At 41.1% G+C, this 23,179-nt stretch overlaps 1 protein-coding gene across 1 annotated transcript in view; it reads right to left on the bottom strand.

Annotated features, from left to right (window-relative positions):
* Positions 1–966: 966 nt before the first annotated feature.
* POLR1A (RNA polymerase I subunit A) overlaps positions 967–23,179 on the bottom strand; it is a 30,475-nt gene continuing 8,262 nt past the window's right edge. The window contains exons 11-34 of the mRNA XM_041402997.1: positions 22,822–22,944; positions 21,814–22,041; positions 20,609–20,863; positions 19,786–19,977; positions 19,201–19,344; positions 18,595–18,778; positions 17,217–17,299; positions 16,946–17,104; positions 16,517–16,615; positions 15,469–15,621; positions 15,194–15,276; positions 14,280–14,445; positions 13,579–13,800; positions 12,344–12,558; positions 11,544–11,711; positions 10,768–10,903; positions 9,865–10,022; positions 9,252–9,366; positions 8,520–8,636; positions 7,510–7,791; positions 6,702–6,902; positions 5,848–5,965; positions 4,504–4,668; positions 967–1,949 (exon numbers count right to left, since the gene is read on the bottom strand). Coding sequence (XP_041258931.1) covers positions 1,849–1,949; positions 4,504–4,668; positions 5,848–5,965; positions 6,702–6,902; positions 7,510–7,791; positions 8,520–8,636; positions 9,252–9,366; positions 9,865–10,022; positions 10,768–10,903; positions 11,544–11,711; positions 12,344–12,558; positions 13,579–13,800; positions 14,280–14,445; positions 15,194–15,276; positions 15,469–15,621; positions 16,517–16,615; positions 16,946–17,104; positions 17,217–17,299; positions 18,595–18,778; positions 19,201–19,344; positions 19,786–19,977; positions 20,609–20,863; positions 21,814–22,041; positions 22,822–22,944 — 3,867 coding nt within the window. The 3' untranslated portion in view covers positions 967–1,848. The remainder of the gene's footprint in view (positions 1,950–4,503; positions 4,669–5,847; positions 5,966–6,701; positions 6,903–7,509; positions 7,792–8,519; positions 8,637–9,251; positions 9,367–9,864; positions 10,023–10,767; positions 10,904–11,543; positions 11,712–12,343; positions 12,559–13,578; positions 13,801–14,279; positions 14,446–15,193; positions 15,277–15,468; positions 15,622–16,516; positions 16,616–16,945; positions 17,105–17,216; positions 17,300–18,594; positions 18,779–19,200; positions 19,345–19,785; positions 19,978–20,608; positions 20,864–21,813; positions 22,042–22,821; positions 22,945–23,179) is intronic.

The raw sequence follows: 23,179 nt of genomic DNA on the forward strand, positions 1-23,179 counted from the left end.
TCTTTCAGTACAATCAAAATCAGGTTTTGGATCCTGGTCTATGCCAATATTTTAAAGGCAACTCAACACTGAAAGGGAAAGTTGGATCATCCTGCCATAGCCTGAGTCCATTTTCCAAATGGATCTAGCTAAAGAACCATCAGTTACTGGGAGCAGCACTGAGTAACCACTTCACTTGAATGAATGAGTTATTTAGATCAAACTGTTCAGAGCACCAAGGGCTGCCACATCTCCAGATAGGAAATGTGGCATGGATGCTCTTCACTGCAGGACTGTGAACATTTTTTGTGGATCCCTCAACAAACAGTCTGTAGCAGTACAGATGTAACCTGGAAGTAAAAGCCTTTTTGTACAATATTTGTTCTTTCCCATCTGTTTGCTGAACTGTACCCAACTCAGTCTCTCATGATTCTCTGCTGAATGAAGTTTTTGACAAGTACAAAGCAGGTGCTAAGACTGGAGAAAGACACAAGGAAATCTTTCACAGGGATTTCCGAAGTGAAACTGGACACCTGCTGAGTTAAGGCATTTGTTAAGCTCCAGTGCAATTGGCAGGACATGTGACACAGCTCTGAGAGGCTGAGGCAGAACAGAGTTAGTCAAGAGACTCCACAGAGGCTCTTTCACAATCCTAAATCAACATGTCCCACTATCTGATCTGATCCCCTTCAGTGCACCCCATGGAAGTGGCCTTCCTCTGCTCTGGCACTCCCACTGGTGCAGAGGTACCGGTGAGAATAATCAGGCACTGAGATCTGTTGGAAAACTTGTCTAGATTGCAGTGAGTAAACTCCAAAGAGCTTTTAGCTACTTGTGTGCAGTGCATCCTGATTAAAATAGAATATATAAATGAGTCTGGTTTCTGAGGAGTGGCAAACAGCCCTGGGTCACATGATTTTAACAGCCAGCAGAGTCAAAAGTGAACGCCCCTTGGTAACACAACCACATAATACAGCATTCAGAATATTTCTTCACAATTTCTTTTATTAAATAACCTCTTTGATGCAGAATATTTAAGCAAAAATAGTTTAAAATTTCTGTTTTGGTAATTCTTACAGGAGTCTTTTGCATAGTCACTCCTACAGCAGCTCATGTTGGCATTTAAGGAATAAAACTTAAGCAAAAATCAAATCTCTCACTGTGTGAGATCTATTCTACCCAAAGAAGTTAAAAGAGCATTGGAAAATGCCTATAGAAATGGTGAAAACTCTGAATTCCACTCTTCAGCTAAAAGAAATTTAAGAACTGTGTCATAGACACATTCTTCTTAATAAATGAGGCAGCAGAATAGGAAAATGCATTCTCTGAAGTTTATACAAGTTCATGTCAGTGCATCCCAGGGCAGCAAAAGGAGAGGAAATACCTTGAGCACAATGCTCCAATGCAGTGTTGAGGTTCAGCACAGCAGTGCCCAGCTCCACCTGACAGTCTGGAATGCTGTTTCCAGTACTGGAAATCTGTCATGTTAATGACCACGTGGCAACTGGCATTACCCACCCTGATGTCAGACAGCCCCACAGAAGTCAGACAGCATAAACAGATTCTGCTTTCACTTCTGCCTGCCAGAACAGCTGCACAGCCCCAGACTAACTCCTGCATTTTATTCTTTTCTATATAAACAACCTCATTTTTTACACTGATGAACTGTAAATAAGTGTATCTTTGGATCAAAAGATAGCTCCTATACTCATCAAATAGATAAGGCTCATTGGGTATCCAGACAAGGAAACCTGTTGGCACAGGAAAGGCATCTGGAGACACAGCTCGTGCCCTCACTGCGTTAGTGTGGAGCACGTGCAGCTCTCGTGATGAACATTTCAACCAGATCCTCGAGTTCCCACCAGAACTCTATGCCAGGGGCTGCTTGAGGTCAAACAAGCCAGTTCCTCCTTTGACAACCTTTCCAACCACCAGGCAGGCCGAAGGGGATCGCAGCTCATCGTGGGCACCTGCAACAGAATTCACACAAAATCCTATCAGGAGGTTCCCAAATGTTTCCCCAAGGTCAGTGCTGGAAAGAAACTATTTTGGTTCATGTGCAAGAAGCCATCTGGTTCAGCACCCCCAGGTTCAGAAAGGTTCTGCCACCTGCTGTTCACAGTGAATTGGGATTTCTGGGAGTTTAGAGGCCAGAATTCTTTCTAATGCTCCTACAGCAACTATTATCTCATTCCCATCTTTGGTCCAAGCAAATAATTAGGCCACACATTACTAAAATCTCCCAATTCCACATGGAAAGACAAAACAGTCTGAATTCTAAGAGAACACAGATTTGACCTTCCAGTGGACACATCCTGGTGACTAAATAGGTCACTAAAAAATACATGTGAGGCAAAACCAGAAAGATTCCCTTGTCATTGCTGCCTTTTTCCTTTGTTAGCATGAATCCCTTTGATGTGTATTTTAAATCCCTCTGGCTAGATATGAAGAGAACTTTTCACTGGAGAGACATTCCCTGAATTCCTCTGATTTTGTGGTTACTCACTGTAGCGAAATAGTGTCACAGAAATTTGGAAGCACTCCAGATGACATGTCTGGCTGGGATTCTTTTACTTCCACTGTTTTTATAAGCATTCAGGCTGGTTTTCATTCATCCTAACTACAGCAAGCTGAAAGTTTATCATTAGAGCAGTAGGAAATCGGAAATAAAACTGTTAAACTTCTGCTAAGTCTGGTTATCTTTCTTCCACTGAGCAAAATGTACTCAACTTTGCATCATGCAGAGGGTGGGGGCAGGAGCATACACAGCACTGTGTATGCCATGTGCTCACTGCTCTGATCTCAGCCACAGCTGGATAATAAATAGCTGCTCCTAAATGTGTGTCAGCTGAAGAAAAAAAAAGCCCCTTTGTTAGATGGTTAAACAGGACAGTCCTGCTGCCCTGTTTGCTCATGTGATGTGAACAAAGAGTCATTCTCTGAGCAAACAGCCCAGGGGATCTCTCTGCTGATGCAGTTTGCTCCCTGCACAAGAAGCTCTGCTGAGCAGCCTGTGCTCCAACAGCCCTGCTCACCTCAGCTGTGCACATCCTCACAAGCCTCCTCCTCCTCTCCTTCCTACTGCTCAGGGCTCCTTTCCTTCCACTGCTTCCCTCTGCTCAGGGCTCCAGGGCTCCTTTCCTTCCACTGCTTCCTACTGCTCAGGGCATCAGCCCCAGGCACCCTCACAAGTGTCTCTTGAACTGTACAGTCAAGTTATCAGTTACATTAAAACAAATTAGATCCAGGCTGCTGCAATCCCCATTATGACTGATTTCCAGCGTGGTGAAATCATTAACTCCCTCTGCTTGCAATCAGTGCAGTTGCTGCCAAGCCACCCTGCCCTTCTGTCAGCGTGCACTGAATGTCTTCATTCATAATATTATCCATACATTACATTTCATTTGGCAAAAACCTCCTCTGATTTAATTTCTAAGTCACTATGTGATACAACAAAAATCCAGAGGGTGAAACTGAGTGAGAAACATCCTCTTCTCTTTAATTTCATCCTGGATTTACACTTTTCCTTTACAATTTTCAGATTAATTAAGTCAATTGTAACCAATGCTATTAATTAAAACCCAATTTTTCTTCCCAGAAAAAGTATAAAACAGCATTAGCAAAAAGGAATTCAGTGATAGAAGTATTTCTGACGTCAGTGCAAGGCAGTTTAAGACAGGAGCTGAAGAGCTCTCCCCATTTGTAACTGGAAGGACACAGCACAGCAGCATCTGCAAAGCAAGCATCTGACTGGCAAGTGACAGAAACCAAGTCTGTTTGCAAAAACGAGATGTAATTATTATCCAAAGGCTGAGATCATAGAAGCTTTCAAATGACAGACATAAAGCATAAGGTTTTTTGATAGAAGGCCTTAAATGCAGATGGCTAGTGCTGCTCCAAATGTCCTAAATGATCCACACAGCCCTGTGACTCTACACCTTCAAGACAACTGAGACAACTGAGGGAAGGAGGATACTCTTGGGAATCCCAAATGGCACCAAAAATCTACCACTAGACAAATGAGTCTGACTCTTTGTCTTGTTTGAGGGAAAAAAGCAAAGATGAAGTGCTAAATCAGAGTAACAGCCAGGTCTGTTCTCAAAATAAAATGCTGAATAGTAAGGCTGGAAAAGATATGGAAGTTATAACATGGGCACAAAAACAAAGCAGAGAAGACAATTTTAAGAGTAGAGACAGAAAAAGGCAGATTTAGTAGTCTGTTATAAAGCTTAGCTATAACATATCTTAACAACCTTAAGGTTTGTTCTAAAAATGCCCATCTACTTCTTAAAGAAAGGAGTCACAGACCCCACTGATTACATGTGGGAGCTGGCTTTATTTAAGCTGACAGAATTTTACTAAAAACATCTGGAACATTTTCCTAGGTGAGGGCTTATTTAAAATTTCTGCCTCTGGCACTTTTTTCTAATGCAATTATGCATTACTCAAAATACTGGGAAGTTATGACAGAAAGCAAGCATATGTGAAATGCTGCAGCAAGAGATCTCAAACTAAACCATTTACCCATTATTGTTGCATCCTTCAAGAATTTGTAGCTGGTTTCAAACGTCATCTGTTGCAGAGGGGAGGAGTTGGACTGAATTCCAATGCGATTCAGTGGTTTATAAATTCCTTCAAAACACATGTAATCTGCCACAAGTGAAAGGTGTCGAGGGTCTACCACAATTCCTGAAAACACAAGCAAGACCAATCATCAGAGCATTCAAGGGCTAAGTCTGTGGGGCTTTTTTAACAAATCAGGTCTAAAATAAACCCTTTGAATCCAAGCAGCTTGGAGAACATCTCTTAACATTCTTCTGGCAGTGTGTGTCTCTGGTTTAACTGCTCCCCTCAAATATCCAAGAGAGGCAGATCTCACTCTAATACAAAACAGTATCTCTCCAAACTGAAATGACAAGAATGGGAAAGTGCAATGTCAAGAACGCTGTGAGGCAGCAAAGTTTCTCTGCATAAAATCAGCAAACGTCTGCACCATCCTTGTTTGCACAGGAGGGGATGACATCCATCCATCTGGGAGGGACAGAGCTCCTGCCTCTCACCTGGTGGCCTGGATTAGCCAGGCCCCAGGGTCAGAAAGGCTCTGATGTCCTCTGTGCATGACATCAGGCATTCACAGAAAAAACCCTGTTTAGGCTAAAAAAAAGTGCACTTATTCCTAAATAACACTTGTGGACTCAGTGTAATGGGGGTCATTAACAGCTCTGTCAACATTTACTGAGCAGCTCTTGAACAACTTGAAGGTCAGACCATTCTGGGCTGCCAGCTGGCAAATCTGTTTGCTATAAATGCTTGCTAAAATTCCCACTGTATTAATCTTCCCTATTTCCAATAGTTTATTCCATAGCAAGACTCCACTCCAGTGAGTGCCTATGAAGTCATGCAGCCCTCCAGGCTGGGCTCTCTGAATCATCTAAATGAGAGAAGAACATTCAGACAATGCAGTGCAGCTGTTTTAGGAAAGATATAAAAACTCAGGAGCCTAGGTTCCCATCATTAAAAAGGCAAAGTGAGGCAAGGTTGATCCTCCTCTCAGGGCCACTGCACAAGTCTAACAGTTGGCTTCCTCAGACATTAATAATTAATTGGCCTGAAACTTGCAGCTTGCAAAAGATATACCAGAATGGAGAATAAATTCAACCTCACCTATTTCCTACTGATTAAAAGAAAACTAATAATTAACTAGCAAGGTCTTCACAGAAGACTCTAAAATAATTAAAAGAATGAAAACCTGCAACCTAAAAATAGGCACATAAATGAAAAGATCATGCAAGACCAAACTGAAAGGATGTAGCTGCATTTTCCTATGTTAATAGTATTAAAGACTATAAAAATACAAAGAAATCCTACCATATACAGCAAATACATCTTTTATTTCCTTTATAATCACCCTCAGGGCTGATTCAATTCCATAATTCTTAGCCATGGCATGGATATCATTGCAATAAAGTCTGTTCAGGTCCAAAATCTGAAAGCAGAAAAAACAGAGATACAAGGTAGGACAACAGTTGCTCTGTATTTCTAAATAACTTAAGCTAAGACAGACTTTTTCCTCCATTTTTTTCATGAGCTTAAGCAGCACCAACAGTTACAGAACAACTAGCAGCAGCTTAGTTGTCAAACACAGAGAAAAATGATTCTGAGAATTTGTGTTAAGCAGCATTAAATAGATTAATAGGAGCACTGGAGTCAAAATTCACCACAGGAGAAAATTAACTGAAATCACAAAAAGCAAGCTAACAAAACACACCAGAAAACAAATTAAAGTCTTCCAAACAACACAATGCAATGCTCAGTGTGTCTCAGACAGCCAGAACTTTTAGCAGAACAGAAGATGCAGATTAAAACAATCCTGTATTTGGAGAGCTATGGGCTAGATGGGATAACAGAACTATTCATCTCCAAGCACTGCAATTCATTGAGATGGAAGAACTCCCTCAAGTAACATTTAGAGAGACATGAGAGAGAAGAATGGTGTGAAATCATCTGTCATTAGGCCCTGGCTGCTGCACAAACACTGATTTGCAAGCTGCCCTTGAGAAAAGGCTCCACTGAATACATCTGGGGATAAAAAGGAGGAGGACAGTTCAAGAGCTGAAAAGGCTACGAATCACCCTGAGAAACTGAAATGACATCCATCATCCACCATCTCCCCCAGAACACAAAACAGCATTGAAGTCTGGGATTAGAAATGGATTACACACATCAGAGTATTTGAAGAGCTCTGCCAGGTTTATCCCTTCTGTCTGGAGAACAGATTCCTTCTCTCCCTCCTTGCTGGTACTCTCGTTCAGCAGGCAGCGTGTGATGCCCTTCACCTCGTGGATCACCGTGCTGCGCGCCAGGGATGCCAGCAGGGAGGAGAGGTCAAAGTACACCTTGGTCAGTGGCAGTGCCAAGGAAACCTGATGGGGAAAAAAACCAACACAGGGTAAGGAGGCTTGGACACCAGGCTCAATGACCAGCACACTTCTCTTCAGGCAAAAAGCTGACAAGTGGAATTACCCTCGTTGTGTGTTAAGGAACATAAATGTCTGACTGGAATTAGAGGTGAATGATGGTAATGTGAACTCCCCATCCCAGGATTGTTCATCCACATTGCTTTTGAGGTCTCTGAACTTACAAGGACAACTTTTGTTTTTTTTTTTTGTTTTTTTTTTTTTTGGGTAGGACAGATATATGCTTGTTGAGGTTTTTATTTTTTTTATAAGATGTTTACATTTTTTTCAACAGTTCAGCCATCGCTTTTATTCATCAAGGGCTACACAGCAGACCACCATATACTAAAAGATTAAAACACAGTAAACCTGTCAAAAAATTGTTTTTAGAAAAAGTTACACAAGGTGTTCTGAAAATGAGAAATTACTAAAAATGCCATCAAAAAATACATTTGTTGTGCCACTTTCTGTATTCATATGGGATTCCTGAGACAGAACAGCAGCACTGCACTGAAAAGAACCATTAGTTAATTATGGGAGCTACATGCAACCACCCAGAGATGTTCCACCTTACCTCACACCAAAGCTCATTCTCGGTGTCAAAGGTGTAATCCTGTATGGATGGGTGGCTCTCCACAACAGCGCTCACTCGCACCTCTGCTGACTGAAGCAATCTATCTTTCCCTTTTTTAGTCTGAGACACAATGGAAAGATGCTGAGAATCTTCACCCTCTGCTCTGTTCTGATCCTCTTCAGCACCAGGAGTGCCTTCTTCTTTTTCAGATTCAGCCTCTTCGTCTTCTGGATTCTCATTAACGTTTTCTTCCCCATTCTCTTCTTCGCTCTCATAATCAACCTGCAAAGAAACAACACTGTGTTTATCTGAGCCAGAACCTGTACAGAGACACAGCACACCAGGAACAGTTCAATTCTTGAATGTTCTTCACTGCTGAGTTGCAAGGATCTTGCCCCTACGGCACAAAGAAAATGCAATTTTATCGTAAAGAAAATAATACAACAGATTCAGTTCAGTCTTTATTTCTTTACAGTCTTACCATTATTTCTCAGCACAGTCCAGGATGCTACAGGATGTTGATACTGTAGCAGAATTTAGTTTGCTCTCCCTGGGACAGTCCAATTTCTCCCCATAATCCAACTCTGATGATGGGATTCCCTCAGGATTTTCAGTTACCCCACCCTCTTGCTGAAATTACAGCACTCCATCTTTTAAGAGCTATTTATGAAGTACTGAACACAGAGAAACATGCAGGGAGACTATTTTTTAAGAATCACAGTAAAGTTTTAAAAACAATTAATGGCATGAAATTAGCAAAAGGTAAAGTTAAGGTGAACTTCAGCACAGCCTGACTGCCAGACACATCCACCCAAATGCCTGAAGAACAAAGCTTCAGAAAAGAGCCAAATGAAATCTCTTCAGCCCAAAGCTGACACTTTACTATCTCCTCTCAAGCAGGGTTTTGTTTTTTTCAGCATTTTGTTTCAGTGAAAATTTTCCTTCCCAAGTCAAACAATAGAAGAAACAGGGAATTACCGAGCAGAGCTGAGCACCAATAAAGTCATTACCTCTTCTTCCTGGTTCTTCCTCCGTTTTGTTTCTGTAGCATCACCATCCCCTTCATCAGCTTCTGCATCAACAATGTTCTCTTCATCCTCTGCTACAGCTTCCAAACTATTCACTGTCTAAAATTCCAGGACAGACAGACCATCAGGCTGACTGCTAGTCAGTACCAATAGCATCAAAAGGCTTCAGCCAAACATCTGGAATTTAACAATCTCTTGTTCAGTGTTCTACCTTTACAGAAAAAATAATTTCTGCATGTCCACTACTATAAAGAAATGAACTCATACTCCTGATAACTTCAACATTGAACAAGATGAATGTCTACAAGATGGATAAGCTGTCACTCTGCTTTGACAGTCCTGATGGAAGAGGAGTGAAGGAACGTGCAAAAGCATTTCAATGAACAAAGGACCTTCCCCAAAGTTTTGACAACCACTGCTCCAACAGGACTGATCTGGGAGCAAGCAGAGTGATATGCTTTTGTCCCAAAGAAACTAAAATGAACAGGCATTTTCAGAGTACAGTCTTAAGCAAATCAGGATTTAATACACAAAAACTTTAATTTCCTTGTTAATTTTATGAGAATGCAATGACAGTTTATGTACAAAGTATTTAAGTAGTAATTTTGTATTCACACATTTTGTGTGCACTGAAACATGCTACACTTTTCCAATTCTGGTTCTCAACAACAGTGAAAGGAAGTGAGGTGTTTTTCAGGTGATGTTTCTTTGTACCTTGTCTTGGTCATCATCTAAATCCTTCCGAGTTGTCTTCCGAGCGCTGACTTCATTAAAAGATGCCATCTTTGTAGTCTTCCTTTTAATTGCTTCCAGAAGAACTTTAAAGAACCTGACAGAAGAAGCAACTCAGAATGTCAAAGCTCATCAGTGCCACAGAATATGTGAAGTTGTCAAAAAATTTATCTATTTCGGTTAACAAGCCAGTCAATTCAGAACAGGACATTATTCCCTGCTGGATGCAAAAGTACTTCTAGGATAATGCAAATAATTCTTCTCAGCTCTTTCTCATTCATTTCAGAATCAAGAGGTTGGTGTGATCTCTGTTACTGTCACAGATGTAGCTGTGCATCCAAAGCATAAAGTTATACACTCACCTGGATATAAAATCTGCACATCAAATTGACATTCAGAAGAGATGGTTCACTACTGGACTTGAATAATAAATTTGCCAATTTTATTCAAGATATAAAAGCAACTGTGTAAATTTTTTCTGCACATCTACTGGAACTGTTGCTCTAAAAGCCACACCAGCTGTAATTAACCACATGCAAAGCCCATAAAAAGGCAAAAGAAGAGCAAATATTAATGTATCTGAAAACAAACTCACCTTGTTTCCATGAAGTGCAAGATCTGCCTGGGCTTCACACACTTCTCCTCTCGGTAACATTCGTGGGGCAAGAAATGGAATTTGATTTTGTAGAGGCGATGCTTGTTCAGCTTGTGCTTCACATGCAGGGATTCCTCGATGTCCACTTTCTCCAAAACCTACAAAACATTCCCAAGTAGGACTGTTACTCCTTTGATGAAGACATTTCATTTGTTTCCTGCAGTTCCAGTGCTTTCCACAGGCAATCAGAATTACACAAGGCTAGCTGGCAAACTTTTCTGGAGGCTTTGCTCCTGGGCAAAAGGACTGTACCCTACTGCACTTTTTGACTTAGTCTTCCCAACAATTAACTCAGACAATACTGGAAAAGCCTCACTTCCCACCCAACTCCTTCACAAGAGATTACCCTTCTCAGGGGGCCTACAGGTTCATTTTACTGACCATGCTCACAGAGCAGGACAGTATTCCAGCATACAGCTAAGTTTTAACTTAACAAAAGTCTCTGATTTTTGCTGCTTTCAGCTCGCAAGAGATGAAAAAATAGAATGGGGAGGGCATGTAGGAGAGCACAAGGGTGCACAGCCAGGAAGAGAGGGAACACAGAACACATCCTGGTGTGGTGAATCTCCACAGAGACAGGTGTTCTGCTTCTATTGACCACAGCTATTTGTGTGAGATAGGAAGGGGTGGGGGACAGATAGAAAGGTATCCATCTGAGCTGTATGTCAATCACAGCCAGATTAGCTTGTCTCCAAGACAAAACAGAATCCCTCCAATTCTACAGACAGAGGAAAAGGTGCTTGAGAAAAAGCCAAAGACTATGGCATAGCAAACTACTGATGAGCTCAAAGAGGAGAATTTGTTTTGCTGACTCTCAAAAGATGCACTGTAAAGGAGGCTCACCTCAGCCAAGCACACTCTTGTGAGCAGTTTCTTAAGCTGTTTCACCTTTTTGAGAGCTTTCTTGGTATTGAGCACAGGAACACTCATCATCGGTGTTTTAATGTTTGAGCTGGCCACCATCAGTATTTCCCTCAACCTTTACACAAAGAAAAATCATTCCAATTAAGCCATAAAAGCATTATGGAAATAAAATAATTATCTGGGTTATTTCATTAGGCAGAATGCAGTAACTGGCAGCTCCACCAAAGCCATGTGCACCCAGAGCTGTGGTTACACAGCGCTGCTCCTTTTCTCTGTTCTGACTCCCCACCAGGCACAGCACAGCAGCAGCCCCACTGCCTCAACTGGATTATTCCCCAGTTATGAGGAGAGATGATAATAAATTGCCCAAGAACAGAAGGATTAATGAGGTCATGCTTCCTTGTATGTTTTTCCCCTCCTGTGCTTCTCTGAAGCAACACAATCCCCTCCCACCTAAGGCATCCTACGCTCCCACATGAGGCCAGGTCAGGACCCACGTTATTCCAAACAAATTGATGATTTGGTGTAAATCAGATTAGAGTAAGGGGTCTTCACAGATATTTAATATCTGGAAAACAAACCAAAACAACTGGAAATTTGTAAAACGTTAAAATATTCTGAACAGGGAAAATTTACAAGTACACTGAGGGACTGTTCACCCTCAATCTTCACACATATACCTTCTAGTGAACCTAGCACAATTCTATACCTTAGTGCCTAAAATAAAGGGCCCACTGAGGACATGGCTTTCTCACCTTGGAATACCCAATGTGACATTCATTTCACCTCTGCCAGCAAAGTGAAAGGTGTTTAGAGTCATCTGTGTTGAAGGTTCCCCAATGCTCTGAGCAGCAAGAAGCCCCACAGCTTCTCCAGGGTCACAGAGAGAACGCTGCCACTTTAAATACAATAGATCCTTTAATCTGGAGACAGGAAATGAGAGGTTTAGCTCAACATACAAAATAAACTCAGAAGAGAATGAATCATTGCTCAGTTCAATGAACTTACATCTTTGAGACAATTTCTCCTGGTAGCTCACAGATAAATATGCTCCAGAAACTGTAGAATTGTCTATCCCCATCTGATCTGACAAACACAGCCCATTAACACAGAACTTGGGCCTTGGCCAAACTGTATTTTAGTTCTGCTGCCAATTCCCAGAATGTCAAAAGAGAGTCCATTTACTCCCACTTGCACATCCAACAGCCTTGCTAACTCCAAGGTGCATCAAGAGCATTCTTTGTTTTCCAAGATCAGTAGAAAATTATTATTTTATATGTATGGGGACAGCAATACATTGCTGCTGTTCCAGAGAGGCTTGGAAAATTCAGAGCAGCATGGAAAATTCAGGTTTGGAAGGAACAGATAACCAGAGCCTCTCCATTGCACACTAAACATGTTTGGTTTTCAAGAACCATTTTGAAACCCACTACTTAGCTTCACAATGGCCACAACAGAAACATGGCTTGGTAAAGACTTCAGTTTTAGCAAACTTGCTCCAAAAGGTATTTTGGGTTTTTTGCACAGTGCAAAGAAGACACTCAGAGGTTTTTACCTATCAGAAGAAAGTGCTGGGTGCATGTAGCTCCGGCTGTTCTCAGATTCCCATTTATTGATATAGCCTTCAACTCCCTTTTCAAATGTTTCTGAAACTGATGCAAAATAAGTATCTGGACGCCAAACCCCAAGGCTTGGGTCAGGACACTTATTTGTCTTCTTCAGATACTTCCTTTGTTTCTTCTCATCAAGCTCATACCACATCTTCAACAACTGAAAATAAGAGGAGGTTTTTAGGCTGGCTGGTTTACCCACAGTAAGACCACAAGCAGCAGTGAAGGAGGAAAGGATAACCTGTGCAGAAAGTAAGGGTGTACACCCCCAGCAAACAGCTCAGCTACAAATATGGTGTTCTCCTTTTTCTGATATTTAACACTTTTGAAGTCAAATTATTTCAAGATTCTTTCCGTGCCTAAAAATTTCCCAACTTATGTATCCACAGCAACTACTCCAGAAAGCAGTGAAATAAGGCCTCAAAGAATGATTTTAACTGGGAGTGAACACCCTCAATACACTTAAACCTTTGCTCGTAGCTGACTCTCACCTCACCTGTCCAAAGCTGGTATGAAAAAGGAGCTTATTATCAAAAAGTGTCAAGAGCAACACAAATTCAGCACAGTTCAATAAATGAACCCCTGATTAGTAAAAACAGCCTTTGCAGTCAAACTCACAGAGTCATCTCTCAACACCTTCAACCTAGAGTTTCATGCTCACTGCCCAAGTTCCACCAGGATAAATTCCTTGTGACAGCAAGGCTGTGAAGCAGGACCTGTCTGCATTTTGTGTCCATACACACCATCTTCATGAGGCTTAAGCAAGAGTATTTTTTGGAAAAAATATGCACAGCTGGCTCAGCTCTCTGATCTTTGGTATTCAAACAGGCTCTCATCCAGCTAGCAGACAGAGCAAGAGAGATTTGCTTTGTGTACATGAAAAAACCAAGTAACTCACCAATAGAGAGAAAAAAATCCCTCAAACTATTCACAAACATGACTTAAAAACACATTTCTAACAACACACTGATCTCTGTTTTTAACCCCTTCCCTAGCATTAGGGCCCCCAGACTTTAATACATCCCAGCTTATCACTCACATAGTTGACATGATTCCTTTAAAAGGCAACTTATTTAGTTACTGTGAAACACTGTGGGATTCACAGAGGAATTAAACAAAAGATACTGAATTCTGTAACTTCTTTTGAAGGGCTTAATCAGTTCAATTGCCTCTGTGTTACCTGTAAAGTAGCAGGATCTCTTCCATTCTTTATTTCACCTCCTGGAAGCTGTGCTTTCAAACTTGCCAATTTCTTTTGGGAAAACAACAGAAAGCCTCCTTCTCTCTGCACAGAGTTTTGGTGTCTGGCTCGCCACTTCTTGATGGCTTTGAACTGCTGGTTAGCTTGGTGAGACTCCATCCTTGCTAAAGCTTCATCCAGATGGTTTGTCTTCTGGATTACCTGTAAGAAAGTAATTTGTATGATTATTCTTCTCTCTAGCCTCACTGTAGCAAACTGAGAAGGTCATCTACTGTCATTGCTGTAAAGCAATTTTCAAATTTAGTTTTCAACCCAACTGAGACAAAACCCTTACAACTTTATGTTATTATCACCACTCTGTAATCAGCAGTGGCGACACTGGTAAAAGTTAATCAAACTTACAGACTGAAAAGTGAAATCATCTTTGTTGTATTCAAGTGCAGAGTTACAACAGACAGTGCTTGGTGCTCTGCTGAAATTGAGACTGCTTCAATCATGCTGCAGACTTCAGACTGCTTCCATATTTTGAATACAATGGCAAATAAAATTGTACATTAGTCTAAAAGTAACTGAGACAAACAAGTGTTGCCACTGGCTCCCTGACAGATATGCCAGATGTTAACCGTGTGTTTCAGTCTCCCCTTTACCCCTCATAAATACTTAAGATTTAGGTGTTCTACCTCATAGTTTTCTGCAATGAAAGGAAACTGCTCAGGTTGCAAGAACTGAGTTTTAGGGATATCCAGCCCATCTTCTCCATACAGAAACTGCACCACGCTGCCATCGCTGTCTCGTACAGTCAGGTCATACTGAACTACCAGTCCTTCCAAATGTTTTATGATACACCTATTCCAGAGGGAAAAAAAATGGGAAAAAAAAACAAAAAAGAAGAAAAATGCTGTTAAGAGGCTACAAAGTAATGAGAATGATACAACTCTAACACAAAAAACACTATTTTCATCAACATCTTAAGTGTACTTAAGGGCTGATCAGGAATTCTGGAAGCAAAAATCCCATAGACACAACACTCATGTGAAATGCTTAATCTGTAAAGCTTTCAGCATGCTGCTCCCTCCAGCTTCCTTGGACTATCTGACTTAAAATGAAACAGTAAATTACTCTCCATTTCTGGTGTCCTGCTATAGCAGTTTTCTGAAAGAAAGTGGCATCCCTCCTTTAGAACTTGTCACTACCCTCTAACACAATTCAAAAGTTCCATTTTCTTCTATATATGCTGGAGGTGTTGCTTGACTAAAGACAAGAGCCACTAAATGTGGCCAAGAAAAACTAGAGCTGCCTGAACTTGTACACCTATCTGTAGTACCAGAAAAAAAGATTTCTGTAAAAGGAGAAGCTGCTGCTGTTACGTGCCAGAGGTAACTTTGAAATTATAATGTTCCAGTTGATGTAGTTCTCTAGAAAATTTTACTTACAACAAACAGCATTCAGAGTATTGTGTAAAAATCAAATACAGTGAAGTTAATCTAAGCAATACAGGCATTTAGAGTCTACAAAACTCGCAGGAAAAAAGAGAAAATCAGTCAACCAATAAAAGGACCTTTCAAAGACTCCAATTCTAAAGCAGGCCTCTTACCTTTGCAGGTACCCAGAACGGCTGGTTTTGACAGCTGTATCCACAAGACCTTCCCTGCCAGCCATGCAGTGAAAGAAGAATTCCTAAACACAAGCACAATACCATCAGCATCCTGCTAATAAGTGCATTGACACTGGCAGTTTATGTTCTTCCTCAAAAGCTTCATATGAAACCAGGGTGAACAAAGTCCATTTATCTATAATTGCAGATACTCTTTATTAAAATACCAAGACTTAAATAAACTTCAATATCAACACAAGCAGTCTTAAACTTACAGAAGGTCTGATTCCAGTGAGAAATCTGCCAGTCACAAATCCTCCTGAGCTAGGGGAAAAGTCATAAGGTTGGAAACATGGCAGTGATTTGCCAGATGCCATCAGCGGGGGTCTTCGGCCTTCCAGCTCAATCTGGCCCAGCAAACAAGAAATCTAAATGTGGGCAGGAAAAAAGGGAACATCATTTTTCCATTCAACTTTTTGTTCACATAAACTTAGTGATTTTTCTTGAAAAATACAGTAAAAAAGTCAAATGTTCAATAAATGCTCTGTAGCTCCATGTGGACTTGTTCAAGAAATGTTCCAGCTACTGAGGGGCAGAAAAGGCATGGAGATCTCACCTGGCTTTTTAAAGTCATTCCAGTACCCTGGCTCATCCTCAACATTACCTCAATACCACATTCTGTATACTTATTTTAACACAGAAATGTGAAACTAAAAGTACTGTAGATATTTTTTAGGTCCCTACATTACCCTCACCACCTCTCAGCACTGTACTAAAAACAGATCAAAAACCTCAACCTAAAATGCTCTCCCTTTTGAGCTGTGGTCATTCTCTCCATTTTAGATGGCATTTTTATAGAGTGTCTCTTGCTTGGTGTCTGTGTTGCAAATGGTAAAATGAAAATGTATCCTTCCACTTCTACCAAAACCAAAGATTATGTTGTTCCTATTCAGAAGTTGAAGAAGGAGAGGGTCAGTCTCCAACAGAGGCCAGGAGACCAGGAGACCAGGAGAAGTTATTTCTCCTACAATAGGTTTGTTTGTATAAACTGTAGCATTCCTTCTCAAAAGCAGGTCTGCTATTTCAATAAACCCTCATGTTCTGAGGAGTGATTCAAAAATAGGTTATAATAAACACTGACTCTCTTCCATCACCCACTGAGGTCTTTATTACATTCTTCTTGCATTTTTCCATGCCAAAGTCCAGACTGAAAACGTTGCTCTGGTATCAGATATCCCCACAAGAGCTTCCCAACAAGAGCTTATATTCTAGGACACACCACATCAGCACACATAGCTGCTAAGCATTTTCTGGTGTCATTACCTGCATTGTGTTTACAGTGGATCCTTTGGCTCCTGACTGCACCATCAACTGCAAATTGTTCTCTGGAAAGCTCCTGTGGAGACCAAGGGGCATGCAAACCTACAGAGTTGTGGGGGAGTGAAGGCAACAAAACCAAACATTATTCCTAAAATAATAAACCCAAGAAATTCCTGTGGAAGGCTTTACCACAGTGAAACAATGAGGAATCACAAACATTCCTATTTATAATTTCAAAAGCATCTTGAATATTAAACCATCTTCTCACTCAGGGAGGACAAGGCTGAGGAGGACAGGCAGCATGTGGAGCCCCAAGCTGGGGACAGATGGAAAGCTTCATCCTCCAGAAGAGTCAGGCACTGCTCATCCACATTAATTAACTTAATAAGAAAGTTAAACAAGATTAGCATGCATAGGTGCCTCAATGCCAACCTTGTTGACTTCATTGTTGTAATTGTTTACTTCCTCCTTGAATTTCATATCAACCATGTTAAAATCCCTCTGGTCTTTGCAGAGATGAGCATCCTGCCACTTCCCTTGGACCTCCTCACATGATGCTGTTTCTGGCAAATTAAGAGCAGCTCTAACAGCCTGAAAGTAAAATATAGGAATTTTTAGGTGCTAAGCAGGCATGATTGAATAAGGCAGTATTTCAAACATTTTGCATTATGGAAGAAAAAATAAATCTGCAAAACAGACTTACTTCAATACCACTCTGCCTTGACCTTTCAATGATTTTTTTTCTTTTGTGGTCTGCTTCACGTTTAACCAAAATATCTTCAATCCCTGTTAAAGAGGAGAGACAGAACACAATGGTCTAAACTGAAAAAAATCAAGGAAGGAAAAACATTTGGTGTCAGGGATTTTGAGTGAAGAGCTGGGAAAGAAAGTCACAACTAAAGTTATAATGATGGTTAGACTCGGCGCCTGCAGTTTGACAAGAAGAAAAAAATCTGAGTAGCTCCTGGCTCTTTAGAGAGCCAGAGAAGTTGTAAGTCATAAAAAAAAAAAAAAAAGCAACATCAACTAAGCAGTAAGAGTGCAAAATCAACTCCCTAATTTAAGGAGTCTTAACTTCAACAGTCTCTAAAAAATATAAAACTAATGTTTATGGACCAGCCACATCAAACTGCTTTTTTCCTTCCATCCACATCAAACTTATTGTTGAACTATTAGTTGAACTTTTAGTTGAACTTTTCACAATCTTAGCATTGTGAAAGCTTTTCTTAGCTTTTTTAAAAAAGATAAATTAAAAACACAGATCCTTGAGATGACAGGACCAGGGAACAGATTAAACACTGGAACCTAAACTCCTGTGAACTGTTTGTGAAGAGTACTGTCACAGACACTAAAATAGTCAAAAAAATGGCTGTGTCAAAACACCAAATCCCAAACTCCTGCTCCAGTCTCACTTTTCTTCTGATATTTTAACTGCCCAGTGGTCCCAGGCTTGTTATCTTTTCCTATCTAGCTTTTTGCACCCTGGCTCTCAGGAGCCCTGTGAGTTAATCCTGTGAGTCACCTTCCTCACTCCAAAAGATGCCCTCCCTTTTCCCTGGCTCACAGCAGTCTGTTGGTCTCTCACTACTGCTGACTGTTGACTGTGTCTCCATAACTCTTATATAAGTTTGAAAACCTGTAATGAAAGCTTTTCAAACTCATTTACCAAAAGTTTTACAGTAAAATGTGATACGCAAGGCTTGATCACCAAGGCCTTGAAGTTCTTTCATCTTGTTTAGTCAGCTGTTCTGCTTTCTATGCAATAATTACTTTTCAGAGAAGCAAAACATGAGGTTTTGATCAAAACAAAATTTCAACACAGGACATATTAACTGTGTACACTTTGGCTAGGCAGGACAGAAAAGAGAAATTGTTGGACATACTCAAGACTCTTTATGCTCCTTTTATGCTTCGAAGGCCAGATATACACCAATAAAAAAAAAAGAAACAAGATCAAATAAAAGCCTGGCAGGCAGCTATCCCACTCAAGGGCAGTTTAGCAGAATTTAATTCACAGAATTAGCATGTATTATGCCCAACCATGTCTGGTTTAGACCTCAGGAGGTGCTGCAGGTACTCACCCATGGTGAAGCCCCTGTACAGCTGCAGGTAAGCAGTGAAGAGGCGCCCCAGACACGTCAGCACCTTCCCACTGGTTTCACCCCCATAGATCTCATAGCAGCAGTGGACCAGCCCATAGGCAGAGCTGCCAAAGTGAGCTTTGTCCAGCACTCCACACAGTAATTCCCCATCTTTGATAATAACCTAAAAAATAAAACACGGCTCTGAATCAGGAAAACAGAAATTTTAATCGTACTACGACCTCTACAGGTTTTTCCATGTAATCTATGTGAAAATTGGTATAGGTTTAAAAAGCTTGCATTTTGGTGAATGGTTAAATGTGGTCAGATTATCTGTAGAAGAAATGAAACTTCTAACAGCACCTGCATTTTTCCACCTATAAAGTCTGACAATGAAGACACATGGTCTAATAAAACCAGATGGAATCTACCTCAGTCAGGACCACAAAGAATTTTTTTCTGATTCTACCACCCACTTCTGGCAGTAACTGTTGCCAAATATCTGCTTCTGACTTTGTCATCTGCCTTGTTCCCTTCCTATTCCTTTCCTGTACACACAATTTTAATACAACACAGCCCAGCCCAACCCCCAGAGTTGTTGCATACCTGAGATTCACACATTGAATCAAGATTCAGACATCCTTTTGCAGGTCCCTTCACCCAGGCTCTGCCACCAATTTTTGCTTTCCCAGTCAAATTCAGTGGAGCATGGTTGTCTGGAATGATGTTTATTAACAATGTGGAAACAACCTATAAAGAAACAGGATGAGGGGCAGGAATTATTTTTTTTTGTATAATTGCTTCTCAACATAAAAAAATCTAGCATGAATGAGAAAAGCAATGTCCTGCATGTATTCTTTCCACTGACAGCAAAGTTTTGAAAGCTTGGAAGTCTCACAAGGCAGAAATATCCTCCTGCTACTCCACTCTCTGAAGGATCAGAGAGCTGAGACACATAATTATTCAGAAATATAAAGCAGCAAAGATTTTTACAATACTTAAGATATATTAAAATTAAAAAAAAAAAAAGAGCTGTCTGTTGGGTTTTACAGCTCAGAAACACACACCAAAACCTATATGGTGTTAATGGGATCTGGCCTTTCAAACACCCTTAGCAACACTGATTTACTACCAGCATTCTGCTTACTTTAAAACCACCAGCATTCTTTAACCCAGTAAATGATAAACTACCTGCTTTCCTGTCCATAATCGCTGTGGCTTCATAATGGCTGGAGGAAAGGTTTTAATTCTTCCTTTTTTGTCTGTCAGCCCTCGGTACACAAGCTCCATGTACTGCTCTCTGGTGAAAAAGCAGCCCCGGATTGTCATGCTGACTCCAGAAATCATGTGGTCCTGGATCAAGCCAGGGAGTGGTTTCCCATCCTAAAGAGGAAACAAGAAAAAGGTGGTGGTGGGGTTAATAAGATGTTGCCCTGTTCTTCTAAGTTCTTCTAAGCCTTCTGATGTTTACATTCTTGTAACGAACTTTCTCACACATGTTTCTGTAAATAATTATTGTTCTACATTCTTTTCTGTAGAAGGAGAAATTTGATGGACTGTTGGTTTGTCCAGTGTCATTGGAGAGGTGGCACTGTCATCCTCCAATCCACTGTCACTTTTGAAAATCTATAAATGTTGGAGTCAGAAATTAAACTCCCCTTCTTTTACTTTGGAGGTTCCAGCGTGCGTGGTTTTATTTTGTGTCCTAGAGTGACAGTAAGTCGTGTGCCTCCAGCTCCCAAAATTATTCCCCCTGGATAAAAGCACTTAAGTAATTTGCAAAGAACTCATTACAGCACAGCTCTCTACTGAGTCTCTTCTGACAATCAAAGGAAAAAGATTGTTTGGATGTGCTGGGCCTTCTTTAGATGAACAGAACCACAAGTGTAGAAAGAACACAGAAATAAACCTCAGAAGTAAGTAAAAAAAATTATCCCATTTATCATGAGACAAAATAAACAAAAGTAATTTCTAGATGCATCTAGAAATAAATTTCTCTGGCAGCTCTACTTGCCTTTGGCACCAGGTACTGTTTATCAGTGATGGCTAAGGTGTAGGCCTCTGCCCTGCCCAGCTCGCTCTGTGGGAAATGGGCATTCATTTCATCCCCATCGAAGTCGGCGTTGTAAGCCTTGCAGTTGGCGTAGTGCAGCCTCAGCACCTTCTCCCCGGGCAGGATGCGGGCGCGGTGCGCTTGGATGGAGGGTCTGTGCAGCGTGGGCTGGCGGTTCAGCAGCAGCACGTCCCCGTTCCTGATGTGCCGACACACCTGCCAGAGATTTGGGTGCTGCCACGAGTGCCTCAGAAAGGACTAAGTGATCTTTAAACGCACATAGATTCAATCTATCTTCTTTCTGGTATTTATGCTCTGTGTAAAACTCAGAGAGAATCAAGACGGTTTGATCCTGAACGCCCTCTGCTCGCCACCAAACAACCATTCCCCATTAACCCCCCAAACCACAGTGATCAAATCAATCAGCTCTTCATCCAAACCCACTGGGCTGAACTGATACCTCCCATAATATACCCAGCCCTGGACACCCTAGACTAAGGCAGTAATATGACCCAGTAGCTGAAGCAGAGACCAGGAGTCTCTTAATTTCAGCTCTGAGAACAACACAATACATCCTTATCTAAAACAGAGTTTCTCAGAACAGTCTCATTTTAATTTTTCTGTTAGTAACATCCAAATATCCACTTAAGTAACTATCAACGAGAGTATGGTAAGTTGTTTGTACAATCTAAATACTGTTATGTTTATCTCTGTGACAGGTTCTGAAAGAACTGACATCACAGAAATACTCAGAATTAAATTTCAAATCTCTGCTAAGCCTTTATGAGAGACAAGGTAATACAACAACGTAAAAACACTATTAAATACCAAAACTTTTGCCCTAGTAGCTAAATAATGTTTTTTTCAATTCTTGCAAGGGACAGTGATACAGTTAAGAAGTGCAAAGGTTGATCAAACTGTAGCACAGAGGAGAAACAACTGACATAGAATTAGGTTGGAAAAGACCTCTAAGATCATGGAGCCCAACTAAGCCAGCACTGCCAAGCCCACCGAGACTGCTCTGCATCTTGCCATGACGAATGCCACACACTGTGTATTAGTAGAATGTAAAGGAAGGAAAAACGGGGTTCAGAATTTGAAAAAGCACCATGTTTTTGCTCCTGCCCCCTGAACCAGAGATGGAGGAGGGCTCAGCCCATACTCACAATCTTCAGGCCTGTCTGGGGTGCCCCTGAGGAGGGGGTGAGGAGCTGCTTGGCGATGGCCTCGCGCTGGGTCAGGCTGGTGGCGCTCAGCACCGTGCGAGACCCGTCCTCGTTAATGACCATGGAGGCCCCAGGGTGCACCTTGGGGCCATTGATGACAGCCTGCCTCAGCTCTTTGACATTCCAGGGAGTGACTGGCTGAGGATAAGTCAGTTTGGTGGCAAATACCTAGACAGGAAGGGAGGAGAGAAATAACATGTTGTTCAATTTTGGCTTAAAGATCTAAAAGCAACTGATAAAACAGCATCAAAAATTAAGTAGTAAATGCAATTATAGATTACTTGAAGCTCTTGAATGCACCTCCTCCTCAGTCTATTCTAGTACCAAATAAATACATTTCTGCTTTAAAATCCTCTACCATAAGAATAGAAACAATATTCCTTTTACCATTTTCTACTGTGGTATAAAACTCAATTAGCAATTAAAGAAAGCAATCATGGATTTAGATTCTGTAAATAAGCCAACAAATACAGAGAAAAAGCACATTATCATCAGGTTCACTATTTTCTGCAAAGACAAGATAATGAAAAACAGTTTCAGGCTTGTTGTCACCTCCATGTAGCCAAAAATCCTTCAGGATGGATTAAGTTGGTGACATTATCACAGCCTTCTCTTAAGACTACAATACCTCAAAAACACCTTGTACAAAGACCATAGGAGGAACAGGATCTACTTTTGAAGTTTCCACTAATTCCTACTCCCACAAAGCAAGTGGAGCTTTTTCCTTTAAAAAAAAAAAAAAAAAATCCTCTTTCTGAGATGTGGTATTCTTGTTTTGTAACAGTAAAAATCTCCTGCTCTTCAGTGCTCCCTTCCTTATTAACACCGGGCACGAAAGAGTTCAGATGAGTCAGAAACCCTCTAGATTTTAATCTGCTCCCAAACTGCCAGCAGTGCAGTTCAGTCCTGAGCTGCACCAGGAGGATACAGTCCTCTATTCATGCTCACCATGGGGATGCCAATCTCGTTGGTCCCAATGTACATGTCGGGGCAAATGACGGATCGAGCAGCGAAATCCACGCGCTTCCCCATCATGTGCTTGCGGAACAGCCCTTCCTTCTTCTCCAACAGCTTGGAAAACAGAAGGTGACAATTAAAACCTGCAAGTACGTGTCATCCTGTTCTTGTAAGTTCTTCTAAGCCTTCTGATGTCTACATTTTTGTAATGGAGTTTCTCACATACTTTTCATGTAAATAATGATTGTTTTGCATTCCTTTCTCGAGAAGAGAATTGATGGACTGCTGGTTTGACCAGTGTGGTTGGAGAGGTGGCAATTTCTTCCTCCAATCCATGGCCACTTTTGAA

Source organism: Onychostruthus taczanowskii, unplaced genomic scaffold, assembly GCF_017590055.1.
Source record: "Onychostruthus taczanowskii isolate IOZ18803 unplaced genomic scaffold, ASM1759005v1 scaffold2, whole genome shotgun sequence".
In the NCBI taxonomy this organism is placed as follows: domain Eukaryota; kingdom Metazoa; phylum Chordata; class Aves; order Passeriformes; family Passeridae; genus Onychostruthus; species Onychostruthus taczanowskii.